This window comes from Rhinoraja longicauda, chromosome 1 (assembly GCF_053455715.1).
Source record: "Rhinoraja longicauda isolate Sanriku21f chromosome 1, sRhiLon1.1, whole genome shotgun sequence".
NCBI classification, from domain to species: Eukaryota; Metazoa; Chordata; class Chondrichthyes; order Rajiformes; family Arhynchobatidae; genus Rhinoraja; species Rhinoraja longicauda.
This window is the reverse complement of record NC_135953.1, coordinates 108161847-108181004: the sequence shown is the minus strand read 5'-3', so window position 1 is coordinate 108181004 and position 19158 is coordinate 108161847. Positions and strand designations below refer to the sequence as shown.

At 42.8% G+C, this 19158-nt stretch overlaps 1 protein-coding gene across 5 annotated transcripts in view; it reads right to left on the bottom strand.

The window, feature by feature from the left end:
* Nucleotides 1-19158, bottom strand: part of LOC144600287 (serine/threonine-protein kinase 32B-like) — a 187853-nt gene that overhangs the window by 112371 nt on the left and 56324 nt on the right. For all 5 annotated transcript variants that reach the window (XM_078411876.1, XM_078411862.1, XM_078411881.1 and 2 more), the window contains exon 2: nucleotides 17457-17512. In XM_078411876.1, coding sequence (XP_078268002.1) covers nucleotides 17457-17512 — 56 coding nt within the window. The remainder of the gene's footprint in view (nucleotides 1-17456; nucleotides 17513-19158) is intronic.

Genomic DNA, 19158 nt, shown 5'->3' with positions numbered 1-19158 from the left:
CATTGCACCGTTAAAATGAAAACTTCCAGAGTACAAATGTGCCGTTGAATATGAAAATCCAAGATTAATTTTAGATAAATATCAGGAAAGATTTCTCAAAATAGCAATAGCAATAGCAAAAAAATGTGTGGCGGTCACTTGGAAAGATCACAATGAAATAAGAATTGCAAGACGGTATGCAGAAATGAGTAGTTGTATCCCATTAGAAAAAGCTACTTATAATCTGAGAGATAAATATGATTTATTTTTGAAACTTTGGAACCCATTCACTTTAAAACTAGGATTAAGAATTGGAAATATTTAATTTCAGGATTGTTTTGATACCCCTAAAAAGAATTTAATAAGAAATTAGCCGGAAGTGTTTCCTTCTTGTCTCCAGGTTCCCTTCTTTCTTCTTTCTTTCTTTCTTTCCTTTTTTAAATTTTTTATTTCTTTATCTTTCTTCTTCTCCTTTTTCCTCTTTTTTCTAACTGGGGGGTGGGGGGAGGGGGGTTGTGGGTGGGGAGATAATACAGAACAATACAGGTATAATCGAATTTAAATGTATAATCAAATTTATAATGTAGGTACCATCGCGTACTATGAGTTCATACATGTATTTGTTTTGTTAAAATTTAAATAAAATTTAAAAATAAATAAATTAATTTAAAAAATTTAAAAATCCAGAAGCTGTTTTCAGTGATTTGTTGTCCTTACACATCAAGTGCTGCTTTCCACCTTTGCTGGTAATAGTGTATATTTGGTTCATAAACTAATACTTTCACAGGCGACAGAGGAATCAAAGGTCTTAAAGATAGACAATAGACAATAGGTGCAGGAGTAGGCCATTCAGCCCTTCGAGCCAGCACCGCCATTCAATGCGATCATGGCTGATCACCATCAATCAGTACCCCGTTCCTGCCTTCTCCCCATACCCCCTCACTCCGCTATCCTTAAGAGCTCTATCCAGCTCTCTCTTGAAAGCATCCAACGAACTGGCCTCCACTGCCTTCTGAGGCAGAGAATTCCACACCTTCACCACCCTCTGACTGAAAAAGTTCTTCCTCATCTCCGTTCTAAATGGCCTACCCCTTATTCTCAAACTGTGGCCCCTTGTTCTGGACTCCCCCAACATTGGGAACATGTTATCTGCCTCTAATGTGTCCAATCCCCTAATTATCTTATATGTTTCAATAAGATCCCCCCTCATCCTTCTAAATTCCAGTGTATACAAGCCCAATCGCTCCAGCCTTTCAACATACGACAGTCCCGCCATTCCGGGAATTAATCTAGTGAACCTACGCTGCACGCCCTCCATAGCAAGAATATCCTTCCTCAAATTTGGAGACCAAAACTGCACACAGTACTCCAGGTGCGGTCTCACCAGGGCCCGGTACAACTGTAGAAGGACCTCTTTGCTCCTATACTCAACTCCTCTTGTTACGAAGGCCAACATTCCATTGGCTTTCTTCACTGCCTGCTGAACCTGCATGCTTCCTTTCATTGACTGATGCACTAGGACACCCAGATCTCGTTGAACTCCCCCTCCTCCTAACTTGACACCATTCAGATAATAATCTGCCTTTCTATTCTTACTTCCAAAGTGAATAACCTCACACTTATCTACATTAAACTGCATCTGCCATGTATCCGCCCACTCACACAACCTGTCCAGGTCACCCTGCAGCCTTATTGCATCTTCCTCACAATTCACACTACCCCCCAACTTAGTATCATCTGCAAATTTGCTAATGGTACTTTTAATCCCTTCGTCTAAGTCATTAATGTATATCGTAAATAGCTGGGGTCCCAGCACCGAACCTTGCGGTACCCCACTGGTCACTGCCTGCCATTCCGAAAGGGACCCATTTATCCCCACTCTTTGCTTTCTGTCTGTCAACCAATTTTCTATCCATGCCAGTACCCTACCCCCAATACCATGTGCCCTAATTTTGCCCACTAATCTCCTATGTGGGACCTTGTCGAAGGCTTTCTGAAAGTCGAGGTACACCACATCCACTGACTCTCCCTTGTCAATTTTCCTAGTTACATCCTCAAAAAATTCCAGTAGATTTGTCAAGCATGATTTCCCCTTCGTAAATCCATGCTGACTCGGAACGATCCCGTTACTGCTATCCAAATGCTCAGCAATTTCGTCTTTTATAATTGACTCCAGCATTTTCCCCACCACTGATGTCAGACTAACTGGTCTATAATTACCCGTTTTCTCTCTCCCTCCTTTCTTAAAAAGTGGGATAACATTTGCTATTCTCCAATCCACAGGAACTGATCCTGAATCTATAGAACATTGAAAAATGATCTCCAATGCTTCCACTATTTCTAGAGCCACCTCCTTAAGTACTCTGGGATGCAGACCATCAGGCCCTGGGGATTTATCAGCCTTCAGTCCCATCAGTCTACCCAAAACCATTTCCTGCCTAATGTGGATTTCCTTCAGTTCCTCCATCACCCTAGGTTCTCCAGCCCCTAGAACATTTGGGAGATTGTGTGTATCTTCCTCAGTGAAGACAGATCCAAAGTAACGGTTTAACTCGTCTGCCATTTCTTTGTTCCCCATAATAAATTCCCCTGCTTCTGTCTTCAAGGGACCCACATTTGCCTTGACTATTTTTTTCCTCTTCACGTACCTAAAAAAACTTTTGCTATCCTCCTTTATATTATTGGCTAGTTTACCCTCGCACCTCATCTTTTCTCCTCGTATTGCCTTTTTAGTTAACTTTTGTTGCTCTTTAAAAGAGTCCCAATCCTCTGTCTTCCCACTCTTCTTTGCTATGTTATACTTCCTCTCCTTAATTTTTATGCTGTCCCTGACTTCCCTTGTCAGCCACAGGTGTCTCTTACTCCCCTTAGAGTCTTTCCACCTCTTTGGAATAAATTGATCCTGCAACCTCTGCATTATTCCCAGGAATACCTGCCATTGCTGTTCTACCGTCTTCCCTGCTAGGGCCTCCTTCCAATCAATTTTGGCCAGCTCCCGCCTCATGCCTCTGTAATCCCCTGTAAGATCTGACAGGTTAATGGAATTAAGGCCAAATGTTAAAAGGGGAGCATTGTGAGGAACGCAGTGGGTCAGGCAGCAGCAGAGATAAACAGACAGACAGACAAAGTTGTGGGTCAACACTGTTCATCTGGACTGAAGGAGTAGAGAGGAAGGTAGCCAGTATTAAAAGGTGGAGGGACAGGTGTGTCAAGAGCTAGTAAGGCAAAAGTGGATGGAGGTGTGGAGGGGTTGATCAGTAGATCAAGCCAGGTGGAGGAGGAAAGGATGAGGATATAGCCAGAAGGCCTGGATAGGTGGAGAACAAAAGCCTGTAGATTCTGGAATCTGGATTTCTGAATTCTGGAATCTTTAGGAAGGAAAGGAGAATGGAACTGAACAAGGTTGGTGGCAGATGGAAAGAATAGAGGGAGAACAGAGGGAGGGGTGCAGTTCCCAAACCAAGCTGTGATGCATAAAATGCCTTTTTTTATTATTCCTAAGAACTTAAAGCTTTCAACCATCTCTACTTTGGCAACATCAATGTTTGCTGGGGTGTGTGTACTGCTTCACTGTCTGAAGTCAATCACAATCTCCTTTTCTTGGTAACATTGAGGGGGGGGGGGGAACGACTGTTTTCTTAGCATCAGATTACGAGGTTCTCAATCTCCTTCCTGTATTCTGCCTCGTCATCATTTGATATCCGGCCACCTCTGGTGGTATTGTCCATGGATTTGTGAATTGAGTTCAATTGATATTTGGCTGCACAGTCATGAGTGTATAAGGAGTACAGAAAGGGAATTGCAAACGTATCTTTGCATGGCATCAGTGTTGAGGATTTTTGTAGAGAATGATTTATCATCTATCCTCACTGATTGGTGTCTGTTGGTCAAGAATTTGAGGATCCATTGCAGAGGATATACAGGATTGAAGAGGGCAGGGGTGTTAACATAGCAAGAAGGGGACATGAGAGAGCACCAGGATAGATATGAGGAGAGAGAAAGGGAACAGTGGCACAGTTTACCTGAAACTGGAGAAATCAGTGTTCATGCCGTTGGGTTGTACACTGATCCAGGAGGAATGTGAGATGCCGTTCCTCTAGTTTGCATTTGGTGTCCGCTATTTCTCCCCTCCCCCTCCCCCTCCCCCTCCACCTACATTCCTTCCTCTGGCTTCACAATTTGCAACTCTTCAATCCTTTTGTCTCACACTTATTTTCATCTCTGGTCTTCGTCCAACCATCTGCCTATCAAAAACCTCCCTTGACTGTATTAATTTATTACCTGCAATGCTTTGTCCTGCCCCTCCTCTCTTCTAGCTTTCATTCCCCCATCCTACAATCGGTCTGAAGAAGGGTCCCCACTCAAGTGTCCCCAACTAAGTGTGTGGCAAAGTGGCGCAGCCTAACGGCAGCGGCTGACTAGCAGTCTGTCCGTCTTTTTTTTGTTGTGTGTCGGTGTTGGGATGGTTTTTATATATATATTTTTTGGTTGTGTATGTGTGGGAGGGGGTGGTGGTGTGGGTGGGTGGGGGTGGGTGTGGGGGGGGGGGACTTTTCTCTTCCTCACGGCGCGGGGTGCGGCTCGGCTGCGGGGCCTAACATCGCCCGCTGCGGCTCGGCCGCTGGACTTTACATCCCGGTGCGGCTTGGCCGCTGGACTTTACATCACCCGGTGCGGCTTGGCCGCTGGACTTAACAGTGCCCGGTGCAGCTCGGCTGCGGGGCTTAACATCGCCCGGTGCAGCTCGGCTGCGGGGCTTAACATCGCCCGGTGCAGCTCGACTGCGGGGCTTTTCATCGCTGGTGCGGCTCGACTGCGGACTTGACATCGCCCGGTGCGGCTCGACCACGGGACTTAGCTGCGCAAGGCTTGGTCGCGGGCCTTTCATCGCCCGGTTCGGCCGCGGGACGTTTCAGCGCCCGGTGCGGGGACTGTGCGGGTCGGTCGGGGACGAGCTGTCTGTCCGTGGGCGTGGGGAAGAGAGTGGAAGTTTTGTTGCCTCCATCACAGTGAGGGGGTGTTTGGAGTCACTGTGATGGACGTTTGTGTTGGGGTTATTTGTCTTGTGTTCTTTTTTTTTCTATGACTGCTATGTAGTTTCGTTCGGTACTTCGGTACCGAACGACAAATAAGGCTCTGTTATACCTGTTATACCTGTTAGAGTTGCTGCCTTACAGCACCGGAGAACCAGGTTTAATCTTGACCACAGGTGCTGTCTGTATGGAGTTTCAAGAGTCAAGAATGTTTTATTGTCATATGTCCCAGATAGAACAATGAAATTCTTACTTGCAACAGCACAACAGAATATGGAAACATAGTACGCTATGTAAACGATATAAAAAAACAAAAAAAAAGTTCAATGTGTGTATATATAATGTGTGTGTATATATAAACATACCCACCCATACATATTATATATATATAATATGTACATACATATATATAGAGAGGGGCAGGACAAAGCAGGTAATAAATGAATACACACACACATGTATATACATATATATATACACACACACACACACACACACACACACACACGTGTCAATAGTCAATAGTCAATAGTCGTTTATTTGTCACATACACATAAATGTGTAGTGAAATGAAACATTAACATGTGTGTGTGTGTGTGTGTGTATGTATGTATATATATATATATATATGTGTGTGTGTGTGTTTATATACATTTGTGTGTATACACATACACGTATACATACGTACACATAAAAACCAAACAATAATAGTGCAATAATAACAATAATAGTCTATGAAGTTCAGAGCTTATTTGGAGGTTGTAGTGTTTAATAGCCTAATGACTGTAGGGAAGGAGCTGTTCCTGAATCTGGACGTTTGTACGTTTTAGAGGGGTATGGGCCAGGCATGGCAAATGGGACTGGCTTGGATGAGATATACAGGTCGGCATAGATGAGTTAGGCTGAAGGGCCTGTCTCATGTGGTGAATTTCTGGAATTCTGAAATTCTTTACCTGATTTAAAGAGGAGGTAGATATATTTTTTGAAAGATTGGGGATTTGAGAGCAAAAGGGACATGACACAGAACCCTAGTTGAAGCCATAGTTAGATCATCCATGAGCATTCAGAAGGGTCCTGACCCAAAACATTACCAATCCATCCAGGGATTCCAGATACTCCAGCACTTTGTGTCTTTCTTTTTCTGTAAACCAGCATCTGCAGTTCTTTGTGACTTCATCTATCATTGCATGGAAAGGCAGAGCAGGCTAGAGAGTGATCAGTTTAGTTTAGTTTAGTTTAGTTTGGTGGTTTTGTTTAGTTTAGAGATATAACGTGGAAACAGGCCCTTCAGTCCTTCGAGTCCATGCCGACCAGTGATCATCCCATACATTAGTTCTAGCTTACAGATTAGGGACAATTTACAGAAGCCAATTAACCCACAAACCATCACGTCTTTGGAATGGGGAGGAAACCAAAGCACCCGGAGGAAAACCATGTGGTCACAGGGAGAATGTACAAACTCCATACAGATAGCACTCGTAGTCAGGATCAAACCCTAGTCTCTGGTGTTGTAAGGCAGCAACTCTATCACTGTACCACTGTGTCGCCTTCGGTGGACTACTACAATTCCAGTTTTCTTGCGTTCTTGTACCCAATCTTTGGAATTCAGTCTCCACTTTGCAGAGTTGAATTCTCTGCCTCAGAAGGCAGTGGAGGCCAATTCTCTGAATGCATTCAAGAGAGAGCTAGATAGAGCTCTTAAGGATAGCGGAGTCAGGGGGTATGGGGAGAAGGCAGGAACGGGGTACTGATTGAGAATGATCAGCCATGATCACATTGAATGGCGGTGCTGGCTCGAAGGGCCGAATGGCCTCCTCCTGCACCTATTGTCTATTGTCTATTGTCTATTGTCTTTCTTTTTGACCATAAATGGATGACCTCACATTATTCAACATTTTCAGATAGATTCAAACACTGATTTTGAAAAGATGGCATGAAATTTACCTCAGAGCCCATTGTTATAAGATTCAGTCATGAGCCCTGGACATCCATGCAATAGCCCGAACTCGCGGTCTTTCAAACACAGCTTCATGCTGGTGAAGTAAGCAGCTGTTCCTTGAGTGTTCATTTTACATGCAATACACTGACACATTTCCAGGCCAATGAATAGATTAAGTGCTTCGGGATTAAATTGGGCCATCTGACTATGGTTCTGAATATAAATTGGTATATAAATTAAGCGTAGGCCATTTAGGACTGAGATAAGGAAAAACTTCTTCACCCAGAGAGCTGTGAATCTGTGGCATTATCTTCCACAGAAGGCAGTGGAGGCCAATTTACTGGATGTTTTCAAGAGATTAGATTTAGCTTTTAGGGCTAAAGGAATCGAGGGATATGGGGGAAAAGCAGGAAAGGGGTACTGATTTTAGATGATCAGCCATGATCATATTGAATGGTGGTGCTGGCTCGATGGGCCGAATTGTCTACTCCTGTACCTATGTTTCTATGTTTCTAATTGATTGATACTGCAAAAAAACAAAACCATGTTTAAGTTCTCTTCTGGGCCACATGTGGATTTAGTGACAGGTTTATTTGTACCAACCGCTGGGCCAACATGTTGGGTCAATTGTCACCTTTGTGTGCATGGTTGCCAATGTTCTCCACCCGGAGAAACAATTATTTTTGAATGGAGCAAGTGCAAAGTGGAATTTCGCTTCACTGGTAGCCTCATTTTATAAAATTTTATGGAACCAACAAACAATTTTCACACCAGGATATACAATCAAGTAAATAATCTTTCCACCTCAGTAAAGGGAATAATGAGCCAGATTTTCTATCTGTGAATGATGTTCTCATTAATTCAGTTTTGGATTTTTTTTAAAAATCTACATTTCCATGGATGTTTCCTTGAAAGTACAGTTGCAGGCATTATTGGAGTAAGTAAAGAAGTACAGCAGCATCAAATTTGTGAGGGAAAAAAAGGCCACAAAATATTGAAATGGTATTAGGAATAGCTAGTGACAATGGAAGAAAATTAAATGAAGAATTACAGCGTTGATAGGTTTATTAACCGATCAGCTGCCATTGTAATGGTTAAATTCATATTTGCATAATAACCAAGAATTATAAATATCCTTGTCACTTGCCACCAGAAATTTATCAGAGCTAACACTTTGTTTGCACTCATGCACTGAGTACTGAGATTTCAATCCCATCCATGACAACTTTCTCACTTATAGTCACTACCAATCTTCAAAGACATATTTTAATTGTAGATGAGTGAACAGTTCTGAAAAATCATCATTTGCACCATATTCCATGTAAAATAATTTGTTGTGAACAAACTGCTGTCTCTTGACTACTGATATCTGAGCACATAATTGGGTGCTTATCTCCAGAATATAAATTTGAAATGAATTGCGGGTTTACTAGTCAATGGTGAAAGACTTCAAGTGTGGCACTCAGATGCTCAGCGATGGATCTTCCCTTCGACAACCATTAACTCTATCCAAATACTGCCCAGTCCATCAGACAAACCAACCTCCTTTCCATTGACACCATGTACACTTCACGCTGCCTCAACAAGACCACCAGCATAATCAAAAACAAGTTTCATCCCAGTCACTCCCACTTCTACCCTCTCCCATCAGATAAGAGGTACAAAAGTGTGAAAATGCATACATCCAGATTCAGGGACAGTTTATTCCAAGCTGTCATCGGGCAACCGAACCATCCTATCAACAACTAGAGAGCGGTCCTGAGCTACCATCTACCTCATTGGAGACCCTCGAACTATCATTAATCGAACTTTACCAAGCACTAAATGTTATTTCCCTTATCTAGTATCTGTACACTCGATTGTAATCATGTGTAGTCTTTCCCATGATAGCATGCAACAAAAAGCTTTTCATTGTACCTTGATAAACATGACAATAAATTAAACTAAACTAAAAATGCTACTGTGATTTCCTCTTATATTCTGGGAGGAGGTTTCTTCTCCCTATTTATTCTGTGGTTGATATTAGAAGTTAATTCAAACATCACACAATTCTGCGGCCAAACATCACACAATTCTGTTTCTCAGTGGAGAAGAGCTCCAAAAAATGTCTAATCATTAGGGGTCAACTATCCTCTGAGAGCACCCATTGACCTATCAAAATAGAGGCGCATTTAATTTTCCTACTTTGGAATAACCATATGCTCACATGGACTCTTGTGTTAGGTTTTACGAGTTGTGACATACACTTGAATATTAATCAGAAATTAAAAGTTGTGCTCTATACTTGAGATTGAGTTTAGTTTAGTTCAGTTTAGTTTAGAGATACGGCATTGAAACAGGCCCATAGGCCCACCAAGTCCACACCGACCATCGATCACATATTCACACATATTCACACATATGCTATACAATACAATACAATACAATATATCTTTATTGTCATTGTACAGGGGTACAACAAGATTGTTAATGCGACTTCCATAGGATGCAATAAATTAATTAGCTAATCAACAGAAATTTAGGCAACCCAGAGAAACTAAATTAGAAACAGTTTTAAAACAGAATAAAGTGCAAGTAGATCTTGCCAGGTCGGTGTGCGATGTGACCATCCGACTCAGCAGGACCGGTTCAGAGCTGCCATGGCCCTGGGGATGAAGCTGTTCCTGAGTCTGGAGGTGCGGGCGTAGAAGGCCTTGTAGCATCTGCCAGATGGTAGAAGTTCGAACAGACTATTGCAGGGGTGTGAGGAGTCTTTGTGAATGCTGATGGCTTTCCTGAGGCATCGTGTATTGTAGATGCCCTCCAAGGCTGGTAGCTGTGTCCTGATAATCTTCTGAGCTCTGTAGACTACACACTGAACTATCCCACTTTCCCTACACATTAGGGGCAATTTATAGAGGCTAATTAACCTCCTGACCCATACGCTTTGGGGATTTTGTGGTTGGCAGAAAGTGCCCAATTATTTAGGTCATCTTGAGAGGTTATTAAAAACGTTTCAAGCTGTTATCTTCATTTTCAGCTGTCCCACAGGTTATCTGTTGATGGGGAACTACCAAAAGGTCTTTAATCCAGATTTTGCTGCGCCTGTCAAAAATAGTCTCTTGCCTGTAAATATATGCAAATCTTGCAATATACCGCACAGCTTGTGTTAATCCTTGTTGGTGAAAGACTGGTGGATTTCCCAGGCAATTGGATTTTATTACCTTAATACCCCGATACATATTTAATTTTGTTTTAGATGGAACATAATGAAATTATAAGTTCACTACCAAGCCCAGTAAGTTTAAAAGGAGTGCAGAAAATAGAACTCAGTGAATTTCAAATGAATGTGGGGACTTGGGTCCATGTGTGAATGGAAGGATGGGGACAGGGGAATGCCATGTTGCAACACATAGTGAGCTAGCTGCAAACCATCAGGACCACAGCCAAGGGTCCTTCTGCTGCAGGTCATTGAGGGGCAGAGTCCTTTGGGGACATCCCTCAAACAAGGGAAGAGATATCACCCCAGGAGACCACAAGAATACCAAGGGTGTTTGGTTTAAGATTTTTTAGTTTAGTTTAGTTTATTATCACGTGCACCAAGGTACAGTGAAAAGCTTTTGTTGCGTGCTATCCAGTCAGCAGAAAGACAATACATGATTACAATCGAGCCATCTACAGTGTACAGATGCATGATAAGAGAATAACGTTTAGTGCGAGGTAAAGCCAGCAAAGTCCGATCAAGGATAGTCAGAGGGTCACCAATGAGGTAGATAGTAGTTCAGCACTGCTCTCTGGTTGTGGAAGGATGATTCAGTTGCCTGATAACATCTGGGAAGAAGCGGTCCCTGAATCTGGAGAATAGGACACTAATGACTGTAGAGATGCTGAGAATGTCAGAAGCATGTTTGCACTGTTCTTGCTTTGTATATATTTTTATTCCGAATAAAATTTATGTTTAGAAATGTTAAAAAATCAGGATTTCTGAATAGTTGGCTAGCAGATAATAGAATGTCTGTATATGCAATATCACAGGAGAATGGCAGTTCAAGGATATTATTCTATTTTTGTGAATCCATTTCTAACATGATACAGCAACAGAAGAACATTTTACTTTGATTCCTCTCAGTATTATTGTTTTAGGCACTGTCTTCACATTCACATAACCATAAGCGGTCTTGTGAACTTTTTGTACAAATAGTAGAATGAGATTGAGGCATTGCGAATGTACTCTTTACAATGTGAAAACGAACGTTGTGTCAAAACTCAGAAGATTATCACAATCATCTGAGGGTACGGCCAATGTCACGTTAACACCCTTGAATTTGAATGTAATTTGTAATGAAATGTTTCCAGAGGTGTCAAAGTCAGTACTATTTATGAAGAAATATCCTTGGATTTCCTTACTGATAATATAAAAGCAAAAGTTGTTGAAAGTTTGTTTACTCTCCACATGGACAGATTTGCTTGTATCAATTTCAACTTGCAAATATTCATGTCTGCCCACATCTGATTGCTGTTATGTCTGTGATGAATATTAAATATGTGCTCAGGATTATCGGAATAATTGGGGATCTCTGGATTTGCTTCAATGCTTACGGCACATTTTGATACATTCTGATACAATAGACAATAGACAATAAACAATGGCTGATCATTCCCAATCAGTACCCCGTTCCTGCCTTGTCCCCATACCCCCTGACTCCGCTATCCTTAAGAGCTCTATCTAGCTCTCTCTTGAAAGCACTCAGAGAATTGGCCTCCACTGCCATCTGAGGCAGAGAATTCCACAGATTCACAACTCTCTGACTGAAAACGTTTTTCCTCCTCTCAGTTCTAAATGGCCTACCCCTTATTCTTAAACTGTGGCCCCCTTGTTCTGGACTCCCCCAACATTGGGAACATGTTTCCTGCCTCTAACGTGTCCAACCCCTTAATAATCTTATACGTTTCGATAAGATCTCCTCTCATCCTTCTAAATTCCAGTGTATACAAGCCTAGTCGCTCCAGTCTTTCAACATATGACAGTCCCGCCATTCCGGGAATTAACCTAGTAAACCTACGTTGCACGCCCTCAATAGCAAGAATATCCTTCCTCAAATTTGGAGACCAAAACTGCACACAGTACTCCAGGTGCGGTCTCACTAGGGCCCTGCACAACTGCAGAAGGACCTTCACAATCGTTCTTTTTTGATGGTTCTAAGTGAATAGTTCTAGTTTTGCATTATTTTCTCCTCCATTTCTAGTCACAGTCTTGTGGCCTCTCTGCATCAACTACCCTCTGAAAATGAAAATGCTCTTGCTAACTGATTCAGCTCGGTTTGATATCCTGTTAAAGGCTGTTCTCTCTTAGTTGCTTTGATGTTAATCCAATAACCTGCATTTTCAGATGACTCAAGATCAAAAAATATCACATTTGACATGGTCAAATGCAATATTGTTGCTCATTTGCAGCATGCCATGGAACACAATTACCTCATATATTGCATTGTGTTGTGCTGTGAAATATGTAGTCAGTGCAGTTGTTGATCTTTATTAGGTGCAGGTGATAATATTTCATGTACCCTGTAATACGTCACCATCATAAAGTAACACGAGGTCTTATTTCTTATGCTCTCTGTGATTCCAAATTCTGTCATTACTCCTATGAGTCAAGTTGATCATTTTCCCCATCAAGGATTTCTTGGAAGACACATCCAATGACATCCAATGGCTGAGTGGATCTAACAGAGGCACATTCAATATACTTGATTCCGTTCTTAACTTTTTATATTAAATTACTATACACTGATGAATAATTAATGTTGCCAGCATTTAAGAGCATTTATCCACACTAAGCAAGTAGTTTAAAGAAGTAAATTATGCTTTTAGATACCCAATGAAATTAAAATATATAATTCAATTTTTACCAAGCAGAAAGGCAAAAACAAACCAATTATATTAAATTAATTGATTACATTAGACATGGGATTTATGGAGACACTTGGTATGAATTTAAATTAAGTTAAAACTGTAACTAACAGTTAATAATTTATCTATTGTACTGCAAATAATAAGTGTGTACCACACTGCTTGATAAAGTAACAGCATTTTTAAATGAATGGTACTTTCCTTTATCTGGCCTATCGAGGCCTACTTTCAACTATTAATTGTTTATTCATTTTAAACAACCAGAAATTGGATAAGATTTATTGCTCATCTATCATGGTTTACATCGTAATGTCTTAATCAACCACTGGATTTTTCCTTAAATCTTTCAACATTTCAACTTTCTATTTTTCAATTAATTACCATTTAAATTTAAACTCCCTGCTCATTTAATCCGCTCAAAATATTAAAGAAACTAAAAATTCAATTGTCTTGATGAAAGATTTAGTTTTTTTAAGGTACTCAATGGCTTCATAAGAACTCATCAATAACAGCACAGGCAAGTGTCAATATCTGTTGATCCTGTCACTTGCTTTCATTGACAACTAAGACAATATACTGGAAGCTGGTCAATAGTTTATTTGGAAAAAAATGAACGATTATCTTTAGTGAATTAAATAGAAGCATAATGCTAATTAAAATCAGAAAAGGAAGTCTAAGATAATCAACTCAAACTGATTTTATTGAAAATCTTTATCCACTGGCGTGCTATCCTATGAGAAATTGATATATGTTCTCTGAAAAGATCCTGTAAGTGGATTTTAATCAGAACAGTCAATAGTGATTCAGCTTACATCCTGCGCAAAATTAAAATGCATTGTAGGAAGAGAATTTACAACATGAAATGGCAAAATTGTTGGCAACATTCCCCGATGGACAGCTCGTTGCGCTGGGAGGTCAACAAAGCTCGGGCAGACCAAAGAGCGTCTTTCACTGAGTTGATGACCTTCCAGCAGCACTCGATGTCAGTCTCTGAATGCGTCCCTAGGAACAGTCCGTAGATCACTGAGTCCTCTGTGACGGAGCTGCTCGGAATAAATCATGAGAGGGACCCCTGCAAACCTCTCCAGACTTTCTTGGCAAATTCATACTATGTGAAGTGGTGGGCAACCGTCTCCTCTCCATAGCAACCATCCTGAGGGCAGCGTGCGCTGGTAGTGAGGCTCCAGCGGTGCAGGAAGGATCTGACTGGGAGGGCTCCCCTCACCGCCAGCCAAACCTGGTCTTGGTGCTTGTTGGTGAGTTCTGGCAATGAGGCATTTTGCCAGACAAGCTGGGCAGTCTGCTCTGGGAACCACACCACAGGATCCACTGCAGTGCCTGCAGGACGTTCCGTGCTGACCACTGCCTGATGGACTTGTGGTCAAAGGTGTTGGCCTGGAAGAACCTTTCCACGAGCAATAGATGATGCGGCAATGTCCAGCTGACTGGCACATTGCGTGGCATCTGCACCAGGCCCATCCTTCGCAACACCGGGGACAGGTAGAACCTCAGCAGGTAGTGATACTTGTGCCCACGTGCCTTGGCTCTACGCTCCGCCTGATGCAGTCACACACGAAGGTGGCCAGTAGGATGAGGGCAAGGTAGGGCACGCTTTTACCCCCGTTGCCTGCCAACTTGTGCATTGTGGCCCATCACACCCAGTCCATCATCGACCCCCAGATGATGCGGAAGACAGCCCGGGTGATCTCCGTGGCGTAGGAGGGAGGGACGGGCCACACTTGCGCCACGTACAGCAGCCCCGAGAGCACCTCACACCTGATGACCAGATTTTTCCTTGTGAAGGAGAGGGAGCGCTGCTTCCACAGCTCCAGCTTCTTCCCCACCTTGGCTATCCGCTCCAGACAATTCTTGTCACACGCCTCTGCCCTCCCGAACCAGATCCCCAGCACCTTCAAGAAGACAGGCTTGATGGTGAAGGGGTTGGAAGATCGGTCGGGCCAGTTGCCAAAGAGCATGGCCTCGCACTTCCTGTGGTTTACCCTGGCCCCCGTGGCCGACTCAAACTGGTCGCAAATGCTAATCAGTCTGCGGACCGACCCTGGATCCGAGCAGAAGACGGCGACATCATCCGTGCACAGGGAGGCCTTGACCTGAGTGCCCCCACTGCCTGGCAATATCACTCCTCTTATGCTCACATCCTTCCTGATGGACTCGGCAAAGGGCTCAATACAACAGACGAACAAGACAGGGGAGAGAAGGCAACCCTGCCTGACTCCAGACCTGACGGGGAAGCTGTCTGATTCCCACCCATTGATTTGGACTGCACTACAGATATCCGTGTAGAGCAGTTGGATCCACTTCCTGATTTCCTCCCCAAAGCCCATTTTGGAGAGCAGCACCAGGCTGTCTGAGATTTTCCGGCCAGGTACAGCACAGGTTTGGTCCGGGTGGATCACCTGTCCCAGAGCAGACTTGACCCGGTTGGCGATGGCTTTAGACAGGATCTTGTAATCTACATTCAACAATGTGATGGGTCTCCAATTCCTTATATCACTCATCTCCCCCTTCTGCTTGTAGATTAGGGTGATGCTACCCTTCCTCATAGAGCCTGACATGCTGCCGGCTAGAAGTATGTGGTTGTACATTTCCAGCAGGTCCGGGCCCACCCAGTCCCACAGAGCTGAATACAACTCTGCCGGTATGCCGTCGCTTCCGGGAGTTTTACTCGAGTCAAAGGAACGGATGGAGCCAGTCAGCTCCTCCAGGGTCAGTGGTTGGTCCAGATTCTCCCGCTTGCTATCGTCCAAGACTTCTGTGATGGAGGACAGGAAGTTCTGGGAGGCGGTGCTGTCTGTGGTCTTTATGTCGTACAAATCCTTATAAAAGAATCTGCAGATCCTCAGCATGTCTGTCTGCAAGGATGTTACCGAGCCGTCCTCCTCCCTAAGGCTATTGATCACAGAGCTCCCCCTGTGAACCTTATGGAAGACAAAGTGTGAGCACGTCTCATCCTGCTCCACGTGGCGGACCCTGGACCGGAAGATGATCTTGGAGGATTCAGAGGTAAAGAGCCGAGCTTGCCGGCCCTTCAACTCTCTCAGTTCCTCCCTCACCTCCACACCTCTCCACTACAGAAGGAGCAGTTGCTGCAAATCTGTCTGGAGTTGACACAATTCCCTCCTACTCTGTCTTGCTCTCTGAACCCCTTTGGAGATGAAGAACTTCTTGATGTTCTCCTTGGTTGCTTCCCACCAGAGTGTCAGAGAGTCAAAGAGGGGCCTCACAGTTCTCCAACATGCGTAGTCCCTCTTTAGCTCCTCAATGTTCTCTGAGGTCAACAGCTCCACATTTAACTTCCACGTCCCTCTGCCCGCCTTCCGGTCCCCCTGTAGGTGACAGGAGGCCTGAAGGAGGCAGTGGTCAGAGAAGAACACCAGCTTGAGGTCGGTGTGTCTGACCGTGATGGCCTTCGACGTGAAGAGGAAGTCTATCCGGGACCGGGCTGAACCGTTCGGTTCCGACCAGGTGAACCGCGGCTGGGCCCCGCCCGCAGGGTCGCCGAAGGCGTCAAGCAGCTTTGCGTCTCCATCAGGAGTTTGGAGGAGCCGTCCAGTCTGTGGTCGGCCCTGGCGGATCTTCCAGCCGCATCGATGATGCAGTGGATGCAAACGTGGGATAACATAAAACTAGTATGAATGGGTGATTGATGGTCTGATTAGACTCGGTGAGCCAAAGATTCTGTATCTTTCAATCAGTCAACCGTTTATCTATAATATTTGACTATCAATATCCCCTTGGTACCTTTCTTAACTTGTCCTATGTACATATACTCTCCCACCATCACCCCACTGCTCTATTTTGTGCTCTCTCCCTCCCCTTTTAGTTGCAGAAGACTTCAATGCTGCTTGCATTTTGCCACATGTCCAGTTGGTGCTGTTTGGAATTGTTTGTATTGTATTTTTTCTTCTGCCTGGGAGCAGTAATTCCCATTTGCCTAGCTGACCAAGATGAGAACTGGTTTTGCCATATTGCTGAAGTCAGGAATTTTAAGTGTGATACTTATCATTTCAAAAGTTAAGAAGGTACCAATCCACTCCCTATGATTTTACCAAAGGGCGCATAAAACAGGCAAATTATTCAACATGATTTTACATATGTAGACTGTATGAGCCACCACTTCAGTATCTTTTTTCCAATTGCTGATCAAAAAGTAATAAACACATCTGGATTCCTCAAAAGCACATGTGCTTTATGGCTAACACAAATGAGCAATGTTGCACCATGAAAGCTGATTGTGTGGGAATTGTTCAACGGGTCTGGAATTTAATGATAATCCATTGACTTGAAACAGCAATTCTATTTCCACAGATATTATTTGACGTGCTGAGCACTGAGACATTTTCCAACTTTATTTTAAAATAGCAGGATCCTCGTTGTTTTGCTGTTACAGTTTTATGTTCTCCAAATTACTCTGGTTGTACAAACAGACATAGCACACACATTACTGGATGTCTTAAATGAGGCATAATTTTTTGATATTATCCTCCTTTATGATTATACATTAACTGCATTCACCCAAATGAAATTTATTAACATAAATCTTTTCATGGTGTTATAAACCATGGTCTTGTTAATGAACATCAAGGTTTCATTACCTTTCCAAAGCTTCCTTTCCCAATTGCTCGAAGGATCTGAAAGTGGTCAAAGTTAACTGTAAAAAGAACAAAAGAAATGAGAAATATAGCACAGTCGTTTATATTGTAGTATATCCTCAGATGTTTTTGAAAGATTTAACCATGTAATACAAATTCAAATATTATGAAGCAGTAATTCACATTATACATATATATATAGTTTGGAACTGCTGCACTGACAACATTATGGTTAGGTATGGCTTTTCAGGCACCAAACTTAATGTCTGATGTCACTTTATAGCAAGTAAATGTTGTAGGTTAATTGGCCTTTGTAAATTGCACCTCGTGTAGGGAGCAGATGCAAAAGTTGGATAACATGGAACTCATGTGAAAGGGTGATCAATGGCCAGCATGGACTCAGTGGGCCGAAGGGCCCGTTTCCATGCAGTGTCTTTCAATAGTTCAGTACCCCATGGTCATGTACCATCTGTTTCCAGTTGAAAGGAGGACCGAGGGGGAAAGATGGAATTAGAGTATGAGGCACAACTTTTCCTCCTGGAGCTAAACAGGACATAGCATCAAGCACTAGAAAGATTTGAACTTGACAGCAAACAGCATAATGACAGTGGAAGAAAGAATAGCTGGTAAAGCATAAAGCTAGCTGGTAATATCACAAGTATGGATCTTAATCCTGTGTCTGCAGATTAATAGGGTAACAACGTTTTTAATGAAGCTAAGGATGAAGGTCTATCACGCATGTTGATAGATACTGCCTTCATGAAGGTGCTCTCAATGAAAGGGAGGGCTGTGTCCATGATGAACTGGGCTGAGTCCACAACTCTCCACAGCCTCTTGTATTCCTATATATTAGAATTACCATATCAGGCCGTGATTCAACCATGTCAGGGTTCATTCTACAGAGAATCTAACAGAGTATTTGGTGACGTGCCGAACCTCTTTAAGCTTCTAAAAAGGAGAGGCTTTTAAGTCCATCTCAAGCAAGGCACTCAGTTGCTTGAAAGGGCCTTTGGAGAATGGAGAATACATGATAGCCATGTTCTACAAATTAATTTGAAAAATTCCAGCCTATCAAACTGGGATTGTGTCGTCTCTAGCCTCCAGCTACTTTGACACTTCTCAAGCTATTCGTGCAATGCTGATCACCAGAATGAGTAAACAAATCACAACTTCTGCTCTTTGCAAAGAAGTAAACAAGGACGGGCAGATTCTGGTCACACCATTCGAAAACCTTACTTTTCTGAAGAAAGTCCCAACCTGAAACGTCACCTATCCATGTTCTCTAGATGCTGCCTGACCGGCTGAGTTACTCCAACACATTGTGTCCCACCTTACCTTTCCCATCATGTTTCTCTCAAAATTAAATCTACACATGAGAAGGATGAAAATAATATTGGGATTAGAGAGTGAGTGAATCACAAAGTTCAAGCACAATCTGTCCAGCTGTTTGCAGCTGAATAGATCAATAGCACTCCAAGTTTTAAAAGAGCATCAGAAGAAGCGTACAAGTTGAGAATAACCATCAAGGAAATGTAGAATCAAAACAACAGGCTTCATTGTGTATTATGTACACTTATTTCAGAGTGGAAATCTTATGATATTACAATCTCATCAAAAAACAATTTTAGCCCAATTTATAACCAGGTCAAATCTTGCAGTGATGTTTTATTCATGTGGTCTTTCCTATTATCAAATTAGTCATTGA